This window comes from Clarias gariepinus, chromosome 15, assembly GCF_024256425.1.
Source record: "Clarias gariepinus isolate MV-2021 ecotype Netherlands chromosome 15, CGAR_prim_01v2, whole genome shotgun sequence".
NCBI classification, from domain to species: Eukaryota; Metazoa; Chordata; class Actinopteri; order Siluriformes; family Clariidae; genus Clarias; species Clarias gariepinus.
The window spans coordinates 23,003,668-23,028,115 of NC_071114.1; the positions used below are offsets into that span (position 1 = coordinate 23,003,668).

Genomic DNA, 24,448 nt, shown 5'->3' on the forward strand with positions numbered 1-24,448 from the left:
TGAACAGCATATTTTCATTTTGTGTCCATTGTGTAGGTTTAAGGCAGCAATTTTATTATGTACCATAACATTATTACACAATTTTTTCATTGCACACTTAAAACACAAAAACAACAGCATCCACCATATGTCATTTTTGACCAATAACAAGGACTGGACTGGTCACTGTGCCAAGAGTTAAAGTGTACCAGTAACCCCATTACAGCGACACAACACCTGACAACTGACACAAAACTTCATGAAACTTCTACTCTTTATTACTTCTTCATTTAACTCTAAAATCATTTCTATACAATTTTCCAACAAGAAAATATTCGTAGTTGTAGAGTATACTAATAGAATATACATAACTGCACACTACATGTTAAACCTTGTCTTTTTATTACAACACTGCCTTTATATTAAAACTATTTACGTTGCATTATATTACAACAGTTTTGTTACCTATTGAATGTTAAAAACTCTCTGTTCCAACATATATAGTACCATTTCCTGTATCATTATCCACATACTGTATAATTAATCTTTCTTTCGCTTTGGTGGTTTATACAGTGTAATAAACATGTGAAGGGTGTTGGAGTGTTACAAAAGATCTGAACAACAAAAAATCTGTATTATAATGCCTGATAGAGGAGAGACATTAGAAACACCTGACATTATGTATATCAAAAGATTTGTTTTTAATGGTTAAGGTGCAAGCTTTAATAGGCTTTTGTGAAAATGGGCAAAATTAAACGCACCCTTTCACAGCCACTGTATTGAGGATGCTCATGCTCTTGTCTGAGCTGCTGTCTGTGTGGTTGGAATAAAACGGAATTTCTTGAACCAATTGAACTTTTTTTGCTACACATTTATTTGGGAGATTTTGCAACAAACATCTACCTGCCAAAACCCCACGACATGGACACAGTCAGCCGCAGTGTATTGGTAAACACTCGTGCTTACATTAACTAGCAGTAATGAAAGATCAAAACACTACAGAGATGTTTCAGAGTCAATTCGGAATGACTTAGAAGCAGGTAATAAGGATCAGTGGCGGCTAATGCAAAGTTGTTGTTTTTTGGGGGGGGGGGGGGCGTAAACAAAATGAAATATAAACTTTTAATAATCGCCTGTAAATATGGTCCAATCAGATGAGCGCAAACATTTTAAAACTATTGATTCGCTAAGAACAAAGGTGGGAGGGTTCAAGCCGCACAGTGCTCCGCCCCAAAGAATAAAAAAAAACAATTAGTGCTCAGTCTCAAATCACATGATTTTCAAAAATTTATGTGCCTACATACACACTTGTTTGTCCGGCGCCCCGCATACACGAACACAAATGAACGTAATACAGTTCAGATGTTTTTTTTTATTGTAAATAAATTATATTAAGAAATACAGCGGAATATTGTGACTAAATTACTTATTTCATTATTAAAATAAATAATTATTATGTTAAATAAAGCAGCTTTACACAATCAAAAGAATTATTTAAGTTTGTATGAAATGTGAATGTATATGAATCAAAATGATAAGATTGTCCCTGATGAGCGAAGCTGCTCTCTCCTCTTTCCAGTACTCCAGTTTGACTGAACTGTAGACTACTTTCACCCATGGGTGTCAATAGAAAAACCAGTATTGATCTTTTGTAGCCACTAAATCATTTTAATGGATTATGGACTAAAATTTTAAGAGCCAAAAACAAAGTTTAGATTTTTTTGCTTCTTAGCCAAGAGGGTGGGCTTCCTCACAATTTTGCCTAAGAAGACAGCCGAGAATCATCAGTTTGGTAACAAACAATGCCTTTTCCAGCATTCTGGAGCACCTTGTCATAAGGCAAAAGTAATAACGGGGAATAAAACATCGGAATTTTGAGTCCATGGCCAGGAAACTCCCCAGACCTTAAGTTTTAGTCAGTCCTCAAGAGACGGGTGGATAAAGTAAATCCCACCAATTCTGATTGACCATGTAAGAATTGGCTGCCATCAGTCAGGATGTGTCCCAAAGTTGGTTTACAGCATGCCAGGGTGATCACTGCAAAATATTAACTTTTATGTAATTTTCAGTAGAAGCCTTTGACAATTATGAAAGACTTGTGATTATGCTTCACTATACCATAATAATTTACAAAACTGACAAAAAGATCACTGAATCACATAGAGAACACTTTGTGAAGCAGCAGACTTTGTCAACACTAATATATGGGTCAGTCTTTAAAGTTTTAGCAACGGGTGTACAAAGATACAACAGTGTGTGATATGCAGTGAAATGGTTACCATGGACGAAATTTACTGTTTTTATATTTCATGTTTGAAAGTGTATCAGAGCTTTATGTTTTTCAGATATAAAATGAAGAGATTAAACTTTGGCTTTTGTTTATGTTTTGTACTACACATTAGAGCTGTGTGTATGAAAGAGAAAGAGAGAACGAGAGAGAGAGAGAGAGAGAGAGAGAGTCAGGAGAAAGAGGCAGGTGGAAAAACACAGCAGCATACACGTGCGAACAAATCACACTTCAGCCTGTGGCTGTTTATTTGAGCCAAGGTGTGAGATGAAATCTGGATATGCAGTTTAGTAATAGTATTTCAATATTTTTTGTCTTCTTACAACTAAACAAACAGTTAAAGAAAAATTAAATCATAGCGAGAGAGATCTTTGTTAACTATATATATGGTAAATCATATAGCTCCTTAATGTGGCGGTGGTTTGGGCAGCTTGTTATTAGAAACATGATTAGAATTATTCTATTAATACGGTAAACCTAATGAGAAATAATTATACAGTGATTAAAGTACATCTGGAGCTCGGAAATAGTTAAAAATGTCTTATATTTGAGAATAAAAGGAACAAAAAGATACCTCACCTGTGTGTGATAAACGTTAGGAATGTAAATGACTAAGATCATTGATTTAGGCTTTGGTGAAGCATGAAGTAGTAAACAATCAACCACAATTAATCGAATAATCTATACCTAAAGGATACTGAAATCGTAAGTTCATCACTGGAGAAGAATTAAATAGAAACAATGCTTGGGATAAGAAGAGCTTGTTTTGCTTCACACCTCGGGTGTAAAATGCTGCACACACTTTCCCAGCTTCCCACAGGAGCAGCGGTCAGCAAGAGGTCTCACAAGGTTACTGAGGATTACATGCTCTGCTGAGGGTTTAACGGAGAGGGAAATCGGTTAGGCGGAGATACTCTGAAACAACCATGATAATAATCATAATCATAATCATTATCATTATCATTCTCTGAGGGTCTTTAAGAGTCTGGATTAAAGATCAGACATAAAATGATACAGGTTTTCCCCTTAGACTATAAGGATGTGGCTTACTAAATTAATTCCCATAACTTTTATTCGGGTTGGTTCTATTGTAGTTAGTAAATATTAAAAGATAAATAACTGAACTGACAACCTCCTGTCACTTTAAAACCCTTAAACAGATACAGTATATGGTCAACACAGCATAGGGTCAATGATGACAAAAAAAAAAAATAGTGCTTATATAAAAGCCTTGCCGGTGTGTGTTAACAGAGAGGCTTTAGACTTCAGAAAAACTCACCATTTAGGTTTTTGGAAATTTCAGGTAGAACAAAAAGATATCATTACTTTCATAAACTTTCATAAATTTTCATAAATGTAGAACTCTCGAAATAAGGCATATTATTTTTAAATTTTGGTCATGGAAACATGTGATCATGTGTATCCATGTGACACATTTTTTATTTTAAAAAATTGGGTAGTTGGTTTAAATATAATAAAATTCAGGTCATCATACTGCCTACTTTGTACTGAGCATAAGCATATGTTACTCTATACTGCACAATTCTGAGCCCTAAATATGTTAAAAACAGCAAAACAAATAATAACTAAATGCTCTGAGCTTTAAGGGCTACATAATTAATACAGTACAAATGTTACTAACATTTTTTTCCATAAAGACAAGACATGGACACCCTATAGTATTTACTATTAAACAGAATGAGATCCATTATCATTATGGTTTATATGTTTTTCCATTAATGTTATTATTTTGTACTGTAAATGTATCTGTACATGATTTTTTATTGGATCGCTTGCGTGTTTTTGCACCACTATGCTTCTGAATTCTACAGTATGATCAGTCAGATGATGATGATGATGATGATGATGCAGATGGTGCTGATGGATTTTCTATAAGAGCAGAACTGGGAAAAGAAAAAACCTGATACTATATTTCACAGAATTAAAAGTTGTGTAATCATTGATAGAGTGAGGTCTTCTATTTTTAATGATTTAATAATTCTGTATTTATGGCAGGAGTCTCAGAGGATTGCGTCAGAGCATGATCTATAATGTTTATTTTTCCTCTGTATTATACTTTCTGCTATGGAATCACTGGAATTATTAATAGTAATATGGCAAGTGTGTTCTGTGTCTCTCATCAAGTTTGTGAGAAATATAAAAAGGTAGGGGGGCAGGTAAGGGAACTGCTGTTTATAGCTGCTATAATGAGGAATAAATCTGCTTTGTGTCAGGATACATTACTTCGCTGCGCCATTTATTGTTTTTCTATGACAGCACAGCTGGCAGCATTTTATTCCTTACTTGGAGGATGGGCTGGGTAGGTAGGTAGGTAGGTAGGTAGGTAGGTAGGGTACTTCATTTATCCCAAAGAGAATAAAACAAAAAAGAACACCAAAGACCTATGATACTGTACAATATTAAAGTCAGATCAAATCTAAGAACTAAACCTAATTGCAAATAATCATTGCCAAGGAACACTTCAAAAACCTGTAGTTTTTAAGTTACTATGTATTTCTAATTCTAGGTATTAAATATCAGCCAAGTGATATGCAAACATGTACATGCATGTTTCACATATGCATGGCCATTTCAGTGGTGTGTTTATTCAGGACTACTGCCATGAGTTGCTGAAGGGAAGGTAAAACTGGAAAGACACACACAGGTGCCAGCTTCACTTTTCCCTCCAAAGCATGGAGGTGTCAAACCCAACACGGCGCTGAATCGCCTTGGCGTCTCTCACTCTTCTTGCGAGAGAAAGACTGAGGAAGATTCCTGAGAAAAAATGAGTTGCACAGATGAACAGACCTGCAGGTTTCCCAGTGCTGAACGCTTCGGGAAAACCGAGGCTGAACGTGTCAGAAGAGCGGGACTCATCAGGCCTTTCTGCTTGACCTTTTCAGCGTAGGTCAGACTTAGGTCATGAGAGAGGTGCATGAGAATCTGACCTGCTTCTATTACTTATTGCTTGTGATCAAATCCCGAAGTATCTCCATAAATACTGTGGCTAATTTCTTGTCTATTCCACTGGATGAAGTATATAAGAAAATGTGTTTTTAACCTACAAAGGTAAAAAACAACATTAAATATTTTCTTTCTGATGAATCTATAAAGGATCTAAGGAAGGTTTTCCTGGCTGTATAAGTATACACATGAATAAAATAAAAAATGCTTTTTTATTTGCATTCCTTCAAAACACATCATTTCCTAAGCAAATATTTCACTTGATTTTATTACACTTTTAATCAAAACCACGAGCCAGGTCTGCTCATTTTATTCCACACTTTATGTCCATCATGCATATCTGTTTTGCCCTTTACTATGACTGTTTAAAGTTAAAGCTAACAAAATGTAACAAATTAAAAATATTACAGTTACCTTTACTATAATAGAGTTATGAGGGGTGTTCAAATCAAACCAGGACTTTCAGAACACAAGTTCTGAGATTAAAAACATATTTTATTTCTCTATACAGTATAATCCTCTGCTACACTAATGTACTTATTTCAGTCTTTCAATAAAGCTTGAATACCAGCAAGGTAGAAAGTTTTCTCAGTCTGCCAGAGCCATGAAACATTGAAACACTGGCCTCCCAGGAACTCCTTTAATGGTCCAAACATGTGGAAATGGCTTGGAACAAGGTCAGGGCTGTACAGAGGACGTGGCAATAACTGGCAGCCGAGTTCCTGTAATGTGCAAGTGGTGTTTGTGAACAATTGTGTGTACAGTTCCTACAGACAGACGCGTCTCTTCTAGAAATTGGTAACCAAATATCCGTCAATTTTCAAAAATCAGGCATTCCACTTGCTGTTCACAGGAGTGACTACAATGGGCTCTGAGACAGCTGTGAATTGATATTTACAGACCTACAACCTTCTTTAAAATGGTTACACAAATCAAATGTTTGATTCTCGTCACGTCATTCTCGTCTCGTCACCATTCTATCCTTGAAGCTTTCTGCAAATGTCGGTTTTATGCTATCATTCACATGAACTGTCTTCACAAGTCCCGGTTTGACTTGAACTTCCTGCATACTTTAATTTGTATATACTGTATACAATATTTATAAAATTACTTTCTGTGTAAGAAATGTCTTGGCACAGCAATCTTAGGCATATTTTGTCAGAGGTAAAGTATTTGGATACATTAAAGCTCCACTATCAGCTTATTTTCCCCAAGTGAACTAAAATTAAAGGTTTTTTATGGTTTAGATTTTTTTCTAGTTTCTTTTATTTTTATTCCACAATACTGTTTAATTCTCTAATCTGATTGGTCAAAAGCCATTGATCACAAGCTTATATAGAAATCATTAATATGAGGATGTTTGTCTGGTTGTCTGGGGATATATAGAATTTTGTCTCCAGTTTTCACTACACAGAAATTTAAGGTAGAAGAAGTTTTGCATTATGGTTTCCCATAAAATGACAATTTTTTAATCTTAAAATGTAAAAGTCTAACGTTAAGTACATTAATGATAGTTTGTAGCTGGGGGCTTCATTTCTTTATTTATTATAAGTTTTTGTTTTGATTTTGGTTCCATTTAAATGTAATATAATAATAATAATATCATGAGATAACAATAATTAATAATATAAAAAAAATAATAATGTTAAACATATTGTCATATAAAAAAGATGATCAATAATAAAATGAGATATGACTCACCTTTTACTTGCACAAAAATAAAATATAAGCATTATAAGCAACAATAATAATTACAATAATCATAAATATTGAACACTTCTTGTCACTCTCTGTGTAAAGTATTCCATGTCAGGTTCAATGGTCCGAACTAAACCATGAAATAAGGCTGAGATATTCTGCGCGTGACTGGCCAAGCACGCTGCGTTTCACAGCTTCAGTGTCAATGGCTACTTGACTCACAGATCTGGAGACGCCCTGATCCCTATTCAGTGTAAATGTCACACCTCAAGTGTAACACACTAATGGAGGTTATTAAGCTTAATTAAACCTCATTAAGGTCAAGGATTCTGCTTAGCCTTTGAAATACAACCTCAAAGCTCAGGAAATCTGTTGACCTTTTTTGATGTTTCTGTTTCAGTTTACTGATATGTGTCTTTGGTGATTTTTTTAATGTCAAAATATACAGGAGAGTTAAAAAAAAACAAAGATTAAATGCAATTTCTGATTTATAAAACTCTTTAAAACTTTGCTGAGTTTTTTTTTTAGTTATTTAAATGATAATCTAAAATGATAAGTATATTGCAATATGGCGTGGATTTACAAAAGTTAACCATGAATATGTTTGCTGTTCTAAAAAGCATCTTTAAAATACACAAGGCTACAACATTAACATTCATTAACAAATATTTGTTTAATATTAAAATATTCAAATAAGCTGAATTCAGTCTGAGAGTTGAACTGTGCTTGGTTGTTGTTTGGAACAGGAGTCAAAATTCACACCTCCACTCCTGCAGTCTCCCTGAGCTCTTTCCCACACAGAGTCCTGCTGCATGGAAGCTGCAGAGGTGTCACCTCACACCTCTGAGTCCAGCATAAAAACCTCCACCCTCCAGGTCCTGCCTTCATTCGCTCTCGAAACCTCCAGCATAAAAACCTCTAGCTTCATTTGCTCTCCAACCTTCCAGCCTGCTTCTCCTGCCTTTATTCGCTTTCTGCCTCTCAAATATGGATACCTCCAACCTCAGCCATCATCCTCACAGCCGGTGGAGCAGCCCGAGCTCTGACTCTGAGCTATACAGCGTCTCGTCCCCTGAGACTGTCTCTCCAGCACCTTCTATGGACCTCAACTGCTCTCCTTCTTACCATCCGAAGCTCACGAGACCTCAAAAAGCCACCTCCAAAATGACCAAAATGCCAGGTTCTCACTCAGGCCTTGCCAGGAGGACACGAAGGTCTAGGCTGAAGAACCCGAGTGAGCAGCGCCAGAATGCCAGCGAGAAAGAGAAGCTCAGAATGAGGGACCTAACCAAAGCTCTCCACCATCTCAGAACCTACCTCCCTCCATCGGTGGCTCCTGTCGGACAGACGCTGACCAAGATCGAGACGCTACGCCTTACCATACGGTACATCTCGTACCTGTCGGCTCAGCTTGGGCTCAGTGAAGAATATCTGTCTCAGAGGAAGCAGATGAGCAATGGGGATGAATGGAAAACCTCTCCAGAGATTCTGGGCTACTTTCAGTGCAGATCTACAAGTACTGAGTGGGGAGAGGGACACGGATATGGTGATTATGGGGAGCAAAATCAGACTGAAACCAGTTTGGAGTACTCAGAGCAAGGAGTGGACATGAGCCAGTACAGCACACAGCTCTCAGAGCCAATGATAGATCAGAGTTACAGCCCAGAGGCAAACACATTTCAACAGCAGCAGTGTGCTCAGTTCACACAGTCATGCCAGGTATGAATGCAATGATAATCAATTATCAATGATCAGTTCTAATAATAATAATAATAATAAAAACATTCAATTTTTCTCTAAAAGTGGTTCTTTTTGATAGTTTTTTAACTTTACTGTATCAGGAGTAAATCTGTAAATCGTTTAAACATATAAACCAATAAAATTTGACTTTCTTTCAAAACCTTGTTTGAGCAATATCACTTATATTCCCTCTTGTCTATGTTTCAGGTTTACGGCTATCAGCTTGTTCCTCCAGCCTTTTGGAGCTGAAGACTGCGATATGGTCTACCATGAAACTCACTGACACACTGAAACTGATGGACTCCTTCATACTGTGACATCAAAAATGTTGTCCATTAAAATGAATGTCTAAATGTGTAGCTTAATTTTTTTTATACTAATTTATATGAATGTATGTCATTTGTCTGTCTTTTGTAAATACAAAAAAAATACAAAATTATATTTAATACATATTTATAATAAAGCCTGTATTTTAACTAAACAATTCTGACCCTTTTTTTTTTTTTTACATTTATATCAAACCTAAACAATATCGCAACATGGAAGTGCCTGGAAGTTTTATTATAAACATGAACCTTTTTTTGTGTGGAGTATCCCATTTTCATGCATGTATTGGCCATCAAATTGCATGCTGTTTGTGACTTTTTTCCCCCTTTTTTTGCCAGGCAATATACACACAATACAATACTGTAAAAAAATAATAATCTTGAGCCGCTCCTGATTTCTTTATATTAAGTTAAATTATATTAAATTAATTAATTGAGATTAAATTGAAGAAAATGTAACAAATCTTTTACTGAGACTGGCTGCAAAGTGTAAAGATACAATTTAAAAAATCATTTTATAAGTAACAACCTCAGCAGCAATCTTATATTCCCCTCTCATCTGTTCCAATCACTGAACATTCAGCATCAGCAGTCTAATCACTGGATGGATCATCTGTACCTGTTTCTCACTAGTTCAAGCCTTAAGACAGTTTTTTTTTTTTTTTGGTGTATCAGGGGCAGGTCTTGTAGAACGACTTTCACACACACAAACTAACGAATTGGGAATGACTGCTGTCTGGTTCACGGATTACATAAATTGTCTAAATAACTAAAAAAAATAACTAAATAACTGAGTACTCAAATGGCGGACCTAACACGTTAGATTACTCTTTACATCAAAGAAGTAATCCAAGTACTTTGTAATGCGTTACACCCAACACTGTACATTATGATTACCCATAGCATCACCTACTGTGCCTAATATTAAATATATATTTACATTTAAGCATTACAAGACGCTTTTATCCAGAGAGACTTACATTTTTATCTCATTACACATCCGAGCAATTGAGGGTTAAGGGCCTTGCTCAAGGGCCCAACAGTGGCAACTTGGTGGTTGTGGGGTTTGAGCCTGGGATCTTCCAAACCGTAGTCCAATGCCTTAACCACTGAGCTAACCCTAGCTCATACATATATACAGCGAGAGAATTAAATTTATTTATAACATTTATTCTGTGTAGATCGTTTGCATACTGCAAACACCACTCAAGGACAACTGTTTGAGAGATGATCTGATCCAATAATTTCACCATCACATTTTGCCCTTGTGAAACTCACTCACATAGTTACACTTACCCGTTTTTATTCTTTTAACACATAGACTTTGTGACTCCTGGTATGCAACGTTATTTCTTGCATAACATCGAATATCAGGATTCGCTGTAATCAGATTACCGATGTTATTCACTTCACCTCCCAGTGGTTTTAATGTTATGGCTGACATTCATGTATGTTATGGCGATATATGTAATGAGATATTACTAGTGATTCAGTAGGAGCCACTGTTCAAATTCAATAAATAAATTTAATAAACTAGGACACAAAATCTTGACCAGAAGATGGCGCCAGAACACTGACATGAAAGGCATTAACAATTCACAGGCCCTTTCTTTATGTTTTTTTGCTCATTTTGCTACTATTTAACTCCTTGCTCTTTAGTGACCATAAAATATAAGTTTTAATATAATCCATAAGTATATATGTAAATTATTTTAAATGTGTATGTGATTTATAGTCATGTTATTTCTTTTGTTCTGTTTTTGTACAATCATGTTTGTTCAAAACATTATAAACATTATAATTACAGTATATATACAGTATTGTGGCATATACGGTATATGTATTGTGGTATGTTGTGGTTTATTGTGGTATGATTTATTTACTGAGTTAGTATATTGCTTTACCACAATATACAAGAAGCACTGTTCAAATGCCAGGCCTGCCAGAAAGACACTGTGGGTGTTAACGATTACAGGAAAACTTAACATTAATATCCTGTAGAATTAGTTTGTGTATGTTGTTCCAATATGTGAAGTTATAACATGATTCTTTAAAATTGTTTTATTTTAAATTGTGTTTTTACTGTATTGCCGCTCAAAAAACCCGAAACATTGTTGTAATTGTCTCAAAGACATGGTTAACTTTAGTTATGGTTATGTTTTTATCATAAATCCATGATTGCTTGAGGTCATGCAGCTGTTAAAAATTGATTTAAATGTGCCTTTATATCACCCTAAACATAAAACTGGTGGACAGGTCACCTGACAAGGTGAGGAGTATCTCTGTATTACTGTGGCATTATGGGTCAGGGTCAACATGGATGCAGAGGAGAGATGTACTTAAATTAACTTTATTCTGCACTTGGTTCAAGAGGCGCACACGGTAATTGTGCTTTACAGTATGTTCATGTTCATTTAATGTTCATGTTTAATGCTACTGATGTGCTTAATATGGGTAAGATATTTTAACAATTATACTCGATTTATTATGCTGGAGTCCTTGGGCCTGTTTTATCAATGGATACAGGTTTTAGAGAAATTAAATGTACAGTATATGTACAGTACATATGCAGTACATATTCTAATATGTATGTCCTTTTACTTTAGTTTCATTTTCACTGTGTCTACTGAAAGAGAGTGAGAGAGAAAATAAATGTTCAAAAGACATGTGTATGACGCGTGGCCAACATTCTTTTTTTTTAGACCAGTGTAGCTCCAATTGTTCTGCGCTGGAATTAAAAGCATATTGAATGTTGGGGCAAAGAGCAAGCTGTTTAAAAATCTAAGCGTAAGACATTACCTTTTGGCATGCTTTTAAAAAGATCTGTTTAAGAGTTCCCAGAACTGTAACCATTACACCGATGTTTTTCCAAATGCTCTCCTGTGGACCTTATTTTTATAAAGTCTGCAGTGGGGTATGCGATCCTGGAACCCCACTATCCTGCAAGGTTGGAAGTGTTCACTGATGCAAACACACCTGATCCAACTATAACATTCTTCATGATTAACTAAACACCTGGAGTGTGGCAGTTCTCAGAAGGGGAAAAACTATACAAATTAAACGTACTTCCTGCATGCACACACAAATATGGTTGTGTCCAACTCACTCATCAGGCAAGTTGATACCAATCATAGTTCATAGTTCATAGCTCAACAGCCAAGACATGTTTGTTATTTGAAGTTCGCGTTTGCATGATGCTAAATGGGATGCAAAAGTGTCCTTTATTTGGGTTTCCTGAAAGTTATTGGTAACAATTATTACTAATGTAATTTCTATCTTGCTTTGTTAGAATTAAAATCTAATCAAAACTAATTACTCATACATGTTAATAAACATGGCAAATTAAGTTTTAATTTATAAGTTTTCTAATACACTAAACAGTTTAACACTAATCCACTGGTGAACCATTAACCTTACTATCAGCTAGCTAACAGCTCTATATGTTTGTTCAGTCTGTATTTGCTTCCCTTTACGTTTATTTATTTTTTTATCAAACGACTAAAATAACATAAAGTATTCCTGTAGTAACGTGCTAAAACACATTTGAACTTGTATTACAAATCAGATTTAAAAGAAAATGAGAGGTTAAAGGTGTGATTAATCTACATTTGCATGGATATGTGAGTTGTGTCATTAAATAGGGATGGTACATAATCATATACAGTATATTCTTAAAATACAGTAAATGAAAATCTAGCAGAATAAACTACATGGTTTAAAAAAACAGAAAAGAGACTTGTAGATTATTAATGACGTTCATGTGCTAGTAAATAGTAGCTCAATTTAATGCTATAGAAACCACACTCTTGTTCTAGACTAAATGGCAAATAGTTCATTACCTATATAGATTTTTTTATTATTTTTTTATAAGTGTTTATTATTTCTTTTTAGTATTTTTTAAATAATTTATTCTTCTTCCTTTTTTTTTTTTTAAAGAAAAAACAAGCTAAAATCTTTGTCTGCAAGCTAGAATTCTGTTTGCTAACTAGCTTACCATATTTTATGATACTAGCTCTCAGGCAAATAGATCATATAAAACCTTGTGTACACTTATTTTACCATGCACTAATGAAATGCAGAATAAAAAAGAGAAAGATTTAAAACTATTTTTTTTATCCATGACTATAAAACATGAATTGTTCACCTCAGAAAAACTAGCCGTTGTGCTTTAAGACAAAAAGGTACAAAAAGTATTTATCATTGTTGCTGGGGTGGCACATTACACACAGTCAGAAATAAAGGTGCCAAATTTATAATTTTCCTTCTTATACCATAAAGGGGACATTTTATGTTTACAGACTTTTATAACTATTAAATGTATCTTTATACATTTATATAAAGCACATCCCTGAAGTACATTTAAAGCTTTAGTTTGAAAGCTATGCACATCCCTAGGTATAAGGTAGTTCATAATAAAAAAAAAAAATTTTAATAAAATATTTCTTTGATTGTATGACAAGAAAAATGTAAGTTACTTTTATTTCTGACAGTGTGTGATGTGTATTGAGTCATAGCTAAGAGAAGCTTATTGTAACTAATGAGGCTTAACTGAATGTGAAAAGGTTCTTCGCACTGTTGTGTCTAGCCACAAACCCGTCCTCTACACGTCCTCTAGCCACACCCCCCACGTCCACCATCTTCCACACTAACGTTGTCCTCAAGTGAGAGAGTTACATTTCAAATGCATAGAACATAGTGGTGTGAATGACAGGAATCAAAGTAATTAGTTTGTTTTGGCGCCGAGTGGCGATGGCATTTGATGTGCAAAGCCTAATCCCAATACACACACAGGACTCTTTTATCTTCAGAGGCAAGCCCTGCATTTAAGGACATAAATAGGTAGTGCTGACATGTTAATTAACTCATAATCACGTGTGTTAAATAACATTTAAAGGGGGCTCTCCAAATTAACATCTCACATGTTGTCATAGTGAGGTTTTTCTTTTTCAGGGGAAAGATTACATTCTTCTAAAAATATATTAGCAAATATATTAGATTAGATTTCTTCTTGTAATTTTCAGGGAATTGTTTCCTTAGGACTTTGAGAAGAAACTGTTTTGGGAAGTTGACCCTCTTTGGTTCACACCTGTCAAAGGTCCTGAGGGTGCCATTTCACACCAAAGACCAGGGGAAAATAAGAAAACGTGTGTATTTAAAGCAATTTTTACTGGAAACTGGATTATTCTAGTGTTCATACATGAAGTTATTTTAAAAAGTAATGTGTTAAATTTTTTTTTTTTTTTATCCATCAAGGGCATCTGAGTTTTTCTGTGTATTTTTTTTTTTTTTTTTTGAGAAAGTTTCCGGTTGCATAAATCAGAACAGGATTTAGTCCGCATTTTTATAGATATCAGTGGTAAAGTGATGATATATCAGCTTTAATAAATAAAATCGACATTAAATTTTTTTTTTTGAAAAATAATATAGTAAAAAAAAATACATAAATGGATGAAGGAGAAAGAGAAGGAATTTTTTTGGGGGGAGATGGGGCCGGGGGGGGGGCAGTTGGGTGTTGGTGAAGGTAGTGGGTTGTTGGTGGGTGGGGGTTGAGGGGGTAGATCGGGCACATGCAAAAGCATGTGCTGTGTGTGTTCTCTAGGTATCCAGGAGTCAAATGTAACACTTTAGTTTGTGGGAATGACTTGAAGTGACCTGTTCCACCACTTTAAACCAAGTTCCCACAACAACAGCTCGTGCAATGTTTATGGTCTGAAGTCTGAGTATCTGAAGTCTCTGCATTTATGAGTAACAAACTTAATATGTTAGTCAACACTTGATACAAGAGCTGATATTAAAATGTAGTCACATTGCTGCTAACTTTACATTTATCTGGAATTTTCACCCTCTTGGGAAGGTAAAAATAGGAATTGTACTGCAATATCACAGTCTATTATATTCTGCTTATATATAAATTGGTTTATTCTGACACACTGGGAATAATGGTGTAAGTATAAAAGTGAGTATTAGTATAAGCATTGCTTATTTCTATATAAATCAAACAGATCAAACAAACATCCAAATAGACAAATTCCATACAGCTAGAAAATTGAAAAACAAAGATCCTTCATTCTACATACATACACACACACACACACACACACACACACACACACACACACACACACACAGTAATAGACCTATAGTCATAAATGTACGTTTGTTGTATCTTCAATAAATAGCTCTCACCAGTATATGTGGAAATAATGTACCTTTAAAAATGAATTAAGGTAATTACAAATTAATTGTAATTGTATTTTATCATTTTAAAAGTTAAAAGGCTTTTAAAAATACTAACCCAAAGAAAAAGTGAACTATTTTTTGCTGATAGTGTTCAAGGCCTTCATATAAGTAATAGAAACATTATTTCACCAGAGAACATTCTGCCAAAGGAGAGTTTTAAGACATGGGTCAATCAAAGTGACTAATCACTCAAAAGGAGAATATGACAATCTGGGAAAAAAGGAACAAGTGAAATTGTGGTTGAGAAGATGAGAAGTTAAACCTGTGATTGCAAAGCTAGAAAATTAAGAAATTACCTCGCTGATTTCTGATCCATGTACATACAATATATTATAAATTGTTTAAGTTTTTAACCATGTGTTTAAGAAACAAATGTATGATATGTTCTAAATTATTCAAATACAGATATAAAATATCACAAAAGTCCAAATTGAATGTTAGGATAAAAAAAAAAAAAAAATTTTTTTTGCTTAAACAGTTCACAGTTTAGTACAGAGACTTTACATTTATAATGTTTGACATTCAAAAGTATCGAAGAGTAGAAAATGACAAAATAGTTTTCCTCTAGAATGTTTTCTAAAAAAGTAAAAAAAAAAAACATGGTTAGGGGTGTGTTTTGCTCAATCTTTATTACATGCCTTAAAATTAAAAGAATTCCATAAAAGTTATTAATTAAAATAATGATTTGTCTGTTTGACTTATCACTTTAAATCCACATATTAAATACCCCAAACAAGTGACCTTGGCATTGTAAGTTGTACATTCAGGATAAAAAAAAATTCTATTATAAAAAGACAAAATATTATAACACACATTTCAATAACATCTTTTGAATAACATTCAAAAAAATTTTGGTTATTAAATCAATCCACATTGTGGACGTGTATGGAATTTATTTTACAATTGAAAGATATCCCTGTCTGCAAAAAGTTTGAGAACGTCTGTGCCAGAACCATAGGACAAGTCAATACTACGTACGCTGTGCATGAAACAACAATGAGATATTATTCTGATATCTAACAAACTAAACAGGTCCTACTTTATTTACTACTAACTGTAAGAAATCTGAAACAAGCTAGACACATGAAAATTCATTTTGGTTATTTGAATCTTCTCCAATAACTAGTGAAAGCCACCGAGTGAAGTTATAGTATGTTTTATATTTATACCAAACTTTGTATTTGAAGTGTTACTTTCAGTCATTTTCCTACTTGTGAGGATCAGTTGCTAGGTGTTTCTTGCAGTCCTCACACCTCAGCCTTGAGCCTGGATGAGCTGCCCTTTCCCATGGACCCCCGCCTGTGGTGTCACCTCTCCTCTCTGGCCTGAGAACAGCTCCAAGAGGTGTCACCTCACACCTCATGAAGGATATATACAAGAGCTCCATTCTGCTCCAGCATCAGTAGACAGACTCACAGCCTCTCCTCAAGACCTTTCCTCACTTCAAGCAACCATGGATGTCTCCAGCTCTCTTATCCAGCTTCAGGATAACAGCGAGTTTCTATTTGACTGTGAGGGCATCTTGGAGCAAAGTTTCTCTGCTTCTGATGCCGGCTACTACAGCGCCTGCAGCAGCCTCTCACCGGCTTCCTCCACCGATTCCTGCTGTTTCTCTCCACCAACTTTCCATTATGGATCAGGACAGGAGAGCTTTCCAGAGATCTTCTCTCAGAAAAACAACAGTGACCAAGAAGAGAAGCAAAAAGCCAAGGTGGGCAAGAGGACCGGAAGACCACGGTCGAAGTTCCCTGGGCTGAAGCGCCAGAGTGCGAGCGAACGGGAGAAGCTCAGGATGAGGGACCTGACCAAAGCATTGCACCATCTCAGGACCTACCTGCCTCCATCAGTGGCTCCTGCTGGACAGACACTGACCAAGATTGACACTCTGCGCCTCACCATCCGCTACATTTCCTACCTGTCGGCTCAGCTGGAGCTTGGGCAAGAAGAGACAGGTCATGGGAATCCTTCGGCGCCAATTCAAACTACAAACATGCCAGCTTTCTATGATAACCAGGCTTCTCCACAAACACCAAGCTTCGCCACACAGGAGGTCTTCAATATGCCTTATTGTCAGGTATGTACCTAAAATTATGCTATCTCCCTTACCTGCAAATGAGAATAAGAATAAGAAATGTGCTCAAGTATTAATGAAGTTGTTACTTATTATGACTAATATGTAATCTCTTTCTTTAATACAACAGAATGCAGAGGATACCAGCCTGACTTCATCTCCAGCTCAGGATTATTGGATTCCCCAACAGCAGTATTGCTATTATGGACAGTGCTAACTGGCATGGGGGACATTTTTGTTGAAGGACTCATCAGTTATGCAATGTTGTGAATACTGTAAAGCTTGTAAATAGTGAATGCTTTTATATTCTTATTTATATTTTTGTATTTTGTACAACTTTATTTATTAATTGCGAAATATTTGGAATAAATAAAAGCAAAAAATTTTAAATCCTCCTTGTTCTTTTTTTCTGTCTGGTATCATTTTATAATTTTTAAATCTAAATCTATAACCCAGGCCTGACATCCTAATGACAGACAGGTGGGTGACGGTAATATCACATTGTAATTAGCACCTCGAAGGAAGGTCCCCTGCTGAGATAAAAATAAGACAGGCAGGACAGTAAACTCATTCTCACCATGTAGCTCTTTTAATGCTGCTGTTTAGTAAACAAAGTCAAGCCCCAAACCCAGCAGGACTCCTCTCTGAAATGCAAGACTTAATATCTTGACTTCCCACTGAGCTGAAAGCGGATTACGGAGAATGTGAGAGTCCTCCAGAGGGCTTTTTAGTTTCGGGGAAATCGGAATGATTTACTTACACTCGAATATGAATTTATACAACTTTTGTATTGCTTAAATTTCCCTGAAGCAATGCAACTTGCTCCTTTGGTGTCACTCGGGAGGTGTGGGTCTGCAGGGACTAAGGACGAGTCTTTCAAAACAGTACACCTTGTAAGGCGACAAGCCTGCAGCTGTTCCCAGACACAACACTTCCTCTGTCCATCTGTGCTGTGTGTCTCGTCTATGTCCTGTCCCAGTGTTGTAATCTCAGGGCAGAATCAATGATGCACTCCTCATCAAAGCTATTCTGGTAAAGAAAACATTTTTAGTCATTTACAATGTAAAATGACTAAGGTTTTCCAGCTTTTAACAGAACAGTTTCAATGAAGCATGTAATAGATCCTACAAGTCTGTGCAACATTACTAGAGAAAAAAAAAACTCCCTTGTTGGGGTTTTGATAGCGGTTGTGGAAAATAATGTCTAGCTCCAAAATTTCCCACTGGCATTTATTTGGGCTATTCCATGACTATTCCATGACCGTAAAGGTCACAGCATATGACTCACATCATTTTCAGTCTCATTAAACAATTCAGTGAGCTCTTGTGAGCCACTCCATTCAGGATTGTAATAGTTGTCAACAGACAATGAGGTAAAAGATAGTAATCCTGAAATATGGCCATAGTGTGCCAAGTATCCAGAGAAACCTTGCCCTGCTAATCAGCTGTACAAGCAAAGTGCCTCTGAGTGTGTAGGAGGTAATTTGCTCACTGCTAATAAAGGACTTCATGTCCTGTTTCTCTGGAAACCTTTTGTCCACTATTGCATATAAGTGCAATGCATGTCGATGTCGATCAGATACAGGACAAGAGCGTCAGGGTTACTTCACTAATATTCCCCAAAATAGGCAAAATGTGCCAGACAGTCTGATTTGAGTAAACTTTTCATGCACAAAAGTCTCTAGAGTTTATGTACACAGAACAGTAGGGGAAAAATAGTAGAAGGAGAATAACTGAAATGGTTTGAGCTGACAGGATGGCTACAGTATAACTCAACTAATCACTCTTTACAACCCTGGTTATCGGAAAAGCATTTCAAAATGCAAATACAAATGATTATCAAAGCTTTTTTATTTCTATATTAAAACTGTAATCGGTTTCTTTGCAATGTCCCTATCCATTGTCCAGGAGGATAAAGTTGTGCATGAGCAGAATGACTGTGCCAGATGCTACAGCTCCTCCCTCTGAGTCGCTGATAGAGAAGTGCAAGTTAATCTCGACACTCTTCTCTAAGCGTGTGGAGCTGCTTAACAGTGCTACGTGAGAAAAAGTTCAAAAAGATGAAGGTGTTCTGAGAAAGGTGTTTGATCAGACTTTCAGAACACATGTCCATGGTTGTCACAAAAGACTTCATATAGAACAGACTTCCTGGCTAAGGGCTGTCTGACTACAGTTTTCATATTGCTGATGGAGGTGTGAGCCTGCTTCCTACTTGCATTCCAGACACCTTGTATAAATGGTGCAACAGTCTGGATAATCAAAGGAATAATACTGCATTTGAAAATGCTGCAAAGTTGCAACAGATACAAACAGTCAAAAATAGCACTGCAACTTAAAAACTCAACTTTTATATTGCCATCCTCTCTAGTTTACAATGTGACGTCTAATCAACATGGCTGCCCACACCGTGAAGAGTGTACGTTCCCCCTTCTCTACTTCAAATTTAGTTAATAGTGGAATATACTCTAGGTCGGTTAACATACAGACACAGTACTGGGTTAAATCTATAATACTAATCATACAATTCATTTTGAGAAGTTAATCACCAACATCTAAGTTATCACTAGTAATGAATTCAGCTTGTCTTTGCCCACTGGCTAAGCTATTGTTCACTATTATTGCTGTACCATAATTTCAGGACAAAATATGTGTGAAGTGTGCAGTTACAGTTTTATGAGCTTTATGTTCTTTGATAGAGCACACAGAAACAAAAGTTGAAAAGTTATAAAGTTATATCCCAAATTATTATTTACAAAGCATCATGCACAAAGAATAAGTAACATCATTACGATAAATATCTCTCAAGAGCTGAAGAGCTGCCCAAGTGCATACACATCTAGAATGGCAGGTTGTGCTTGACATTGATGTAATGTACACCATAGCTTGTATTGCCTTCTCTTTTTTTTTTTTTTTTTTTTTGCATTTTGAGTGTTTTATTTTTTAAAAAATATACTGTTATCACTGGGCAGTTTGTTTAAAAACCTTTCACTTTAAATATTTTATTATTTGGAATTTTAACAGACAGTCATTTGTAAATAAACTTTTTTTTTTTTAATACAAGCAAGTAAAACTTGCATTTTAACATTTAAACATAACAAAGGAAAAAAGAACATAAGAAAAATAATAATGTTAAAAAAAAAAATACAAAAAAAATACAATCCCTCCCACATAACAACATGACCCAAAAGTGCTATCCAATGGTAAAAGCAGGCACTGAAGGCATAATAAACATATTAATCAGAAGTTTGAAGAAAGGAAATAAAAGGGGCCCAAATTTTTTCGAATAACAAAATCTTGTCTTTCAGGATATATCTTATTCTTTCAAGATGTAAAGTACTCGTCAACTCTGTTACCCATAATTTAAGAGTTGGAACTTCTTTTTTCTTCCAGAACAGAAGGATAAGTTTTTTGGCAGAAATCAACCCATATGAAACAAACTGTTGTTGTACTTGTGTAAGTCTCAAAAACTCTTCGGAAACTCCAAATATAATTAATATAGGATCTGGTTCAATATGACTGTCCAGTGTGTCTGAAAAGACTTGAAATATTCCGTTCCAGAAACACTGAAGTTTGGGACACAAGACATAGCAATGAGACAAGGAGGAATCTGAAAACTTACATTTGTCACATAATGGAGAAACCTCTGGAAATATTTTGCTCAATTTACATTTGGAATAATGAAGCCTATGAAGCACTTTAAACTGAATGAGACAATGTCTTGCATTAATGGAACATCTGTGAATCTGTTCAAGACTTTGTTCCCAGATTTCACTTGGAATTTCTACTGCAAGTTCTTCTTCCCAGGCAGATTTAATGTTCTCCATAGACGGACATTTTATCTGTTCTAAACCCTTGTAGAGCAAGGAGATGGTACTACCACTTCTTAGACATCTTTCCAGAAGTGTGTCCAGATACACGGGTATAGCTGTGACATAATTGGAAATATTAGACTTCACAAAGTCTCTTATTTGAAGGTACCTAAAGAAGTGATTAGTAGGAATACTGTATTTCTCACACAGCTGCTGAAAGGATGCAAATTTTCCATTTATATATAAATCCCCAATGTTTCGTAACCCTACATTTTTCCAAAACTCAAATGCACTATCTAACATCGAAGGGCAAAAAGAAGGGTTAGCTGAAATAGAGAGCAAAAATGAAATCTGGGTGAATTTGAAATGTGTCTTTAACTGTTTCCAAATACGAACAGAATTATGAATAACTGGGTTATGATTATAGAGTGAACTAACTATGCCTTTAGGTGATAAAAGTATTGCATTAATAGAATATGGGAGACATTCCTCCTGTTCCAACACCAACCAATTCTCCCCCATCGGAGTAAAGTCTATCCATGAAGTCAAGGCCCTTAGGTTTGCAGCCCAATAGTAGTAAAGAAAATTAGGCAGGGCAAGCCCTCCCTGTATTTTGGGTTTACATAGGTGGTGTTTAGATATCCTATGGTTTTTATAGTTCCAGACAAAGGGCACCAGGATAGAGTCCAGCTTTTTAAAAAAAGATTTGGGCAGAAATACAGGGATGTTCTGGACTAAATACAAAAATTGAGGGAGAAATATCATCTTAATCGAGTTTACCCTACCCACAAGAGACATAGGAAGTGTTCTCCAGAAATTGATCATGGATTTAAGTTTAGACAAGAGGGGTTGAAAATTGGCTTTAACTAAATTAGAAAACGTTTTTGTCACCTCAATTCCTAGGTATGTGAATTGTTCTGACGCAATCTTAAAGGGCAAATGCTGAAGCCAAGAAGAATCTTCAATATTAACTGGCATCAACACACTCTTTTCCCAATTAATTTTATATCCGGCAAATGTACCATAATAGTTAATCAAATTAAGGATATTTGGAATGCTACTCCTGGGCTCATAAATAAATAAAATTAAATCATCTGCATATAACGCTAATTTATTATCAGTACTTCTAGTTTTATAACCTTTAATTCCAGTATGCGTTCTAATAGCCTCAGCTAAAGACTCAATCGCTAACGTAAACAAAAGTGGTGATAGTGAACACCCTTGTCTTGTACCCCTGTGTAATTCAAAACGAAAAGACAATGTTTGATTTGTGAGAATTCTTGCACACGGACTAGAATACAACAATTTAATCCACGAAATGAAATTATCTCCTAGATTAAACTTCTTCAGTACGGCAAATAGGTAAGGCCACTCAATTTGATCGAATGCCTTCTCTGCATCCAAAGACAGAATAGCTAGATCTTGCTGCAAGCCTCTGGAAGAGTAAATTATGTTAAAAAGACGTCTAAGATTAGAGGACGAGTTACGATCTGGTATGAAGCCGTTTTGATCTGGATGCACCAGGTTTTTAATTACTGTGTTTAGTCTGCATGCCAAAGTTTTTGCCAGAATTTTTTGATCTGAATTTAAGAGAGAGATCGGTCTATAAGAACCAAGTTCCTCTGGGTTTCTTCCTTTTTTTGGGACTACAGTAATAATTGCCTCATTTAGAGAAGATGGCAGAGACTGATCTATAAATGCCTGTTTATAAACCCTATATAAATAAGATGAAAGTAGTTCGTTGCAGGCCTTATAGAGTTCATTACAAAATCCATCTGGACCAGGAGTTTTACATCCTTTAAGTGATTTTATGGTACCTGAAATCTCTTTAACAGTAATTTCCGCACCTAGCTCCTCAACTTGCTCTTGATTTAACGAGGGTAGATTCTGTTGGTCTAAAAACTGAGCAATTACTGTAGGATCTATATTTCCTTTAGACGTATACAGTGTCTCATAAAACTTTTGAAACCTACTATTTATATCCTTGGGAGAAGTAAGGATTTCACCCGTATCTGATTTAATTTTGTATATTGCTCGTTCAGATGCCGTTTTACGAAGTTGTCGAGCCAAGAGTTTTTGAGGTTTATCACCGAATTCGAAGTATTTTTGTTTGACATACTGAAAGGATTTTAAAATTTTAGAAGAGAGAATTTTATTCAATTTATATTTAAGTGCACAAATTCTTTTATATTTTTCAATACATGGATGCTTAGCATTTTCTGTATCTAATTCGCGAATTTGCACTTCTAATACCTCTGATTCAGCCCTATTTCTCTTTCTCTGAGCTGCTTGATAAGAAGTTTGCCATCGAGAAGGAAATAATCTATTCGCGTATACGAATTATGAACTTGAGAATGAAAGGAGTATTCCCCGGCCGTTGGATTGAGAGTTCTCCACACATCAACCATATTAGAGTTATTTATATATGAATTCAAAAATTTACTGGAGTTTGAACTAATTAATTTTGAGGAGTATGATTTGTCTAAATATGGGTCTAGGACACAGTTAAAATCACCCCCAATTACGAGATTTGTATCTAAAATATTTGGAATTGAATTAAACACTTTTTTTAAAAACTCAGGGTTGTCACAGTTTGGTCCATATACATTAACTAGTGTTAATGGAACAGCAAATACTTCCCCAACAACAATTACGTATCTCCCTTCTTTATCTGAAATGGTCAATTTATGTTTAAAAGGGACTCCCTTACGGATAAGAATAGCTGTTCCTCTAGATTTAGCAAAAAAATTGGAATGATACACTTGTCCAATCCATTTGCATCTCAGTCTAGCATGAGCAGTACGTTTCAAATGAGTCTCTTGTAGAAACATAATATCTGAAAACAGAGATTTTAAATGAGACAATATTTTTCCTCTTTTAACTGGTTCATTTAGACCTTTTACATTCCAGGTGGAGAAACTTAAAGACGCCCCCTTTGCATTTACCTTATTAAACATAACCTGTGATTACAACAGAGTTCTAACAATTTACCTGCAGACCGACAGATGTTACCATGGAAACCTATAGCACTGACCCATCCACCCAACTGAATGTTTAATAACAGAACATGTTTAGCTGTTACAGAAACAAATGTACAGCACAACTTACCCCTAAGAAGACGGCAATAAAAAGGTAAAATAAAAAAATTAAAAATTAAAAACGAATAGAAAAGAAAAACCGACCTCCGCATTTTACTTCGCAGAGACTTCCTCAAAGTCCAACAGTAAGTCCGCTAAATAACAGACACTTTAACAAAACAACCAGCTTAATGCCTCGGGATTATTATTCCGCATTTACTTATCTGTGCCAAACTGTTCGATTGCAAATTTCCATGC

At 35.5% G+C, this 24,448-nt stretch overlaps 2 protein-coding genes across 2 annotated transcripts; both read left to right on the forward strand.

Moving 5' to 3' along the window:
• Positions 1 to 7,915: 7,915 nt before the first annotated feature.
• Positions 7,916 to 8,952, forward strand: mespba (mesoderm posterior ba). The gene is made up of 2 exons (XM_053513945.1): positions 7,916 to 8,647; positions 8,876 to 8,952. Exons 1-2 carry the CDS (start codon positions 7,916 to 7,918, stop codon positions 8,915 to 8,917), a joined length of 774 nt encoding a protein of 257 aa, XP_053369920.1. The 3' UTR covers positions 8,918 to 8,952.
• A 7,735-nt stretch (positions 8,953 to 16,687) lies between these two features.
• Positions 16,688 to 19,348, forward strand: mespaa (mesoderm posterior aa). The gene is made up of 3 exons (XM_053513613.1): positions 16,688 to 17,308; positions 17,436 to 17,497; positions 19,213 to 19,348. Exons 1-3 carry the CDS (start codon positions 16,688 to 16,690, stop codon positions 19,346 to 19,348), a joined length of 819 nt encoding a protein of 272 aa, XP_053369588.1.
• The last annotated feature ends 5,100 nt before the right edge of the window (positions 19,349 to 24,448 follow it).

Coding starts and splice junctions, on each gene's coding strand:
- mespba (XM_053513945.1), top strand. CDS start 7,916: ATGGATACCTCCAACCTCAGCCATCATCCTCACAGCCGGTGGAGCAGC. Junction 8,648..8,875: donor AGTTCACACAGTCATGCCAG/GTATGAATGCAA, acceptor TCTATGTTTCAG/GTTTACGGCTATCAGCTTGT.
- mespaa (XM_053513613.1), top strand. CDS start 16,688: ATGGATGTCTCCAGCTCTCTTATCCAGCTTCAGGATAACAGCGAGTTT. Junction 17,309..17,435: donor TCAATATGCCTTATTGTCAG/GTATGTACCTAA, acceptor TTAATACAACAG/AATGCAGAGGATACCAGCCT. Junction 17,498..19,212: donor TATTGGATTCCCCAACAGCA/GTATTGCTATTA, acceptor TCCATTGTCCAG/GAGGATAAAGTTGTGCATGA.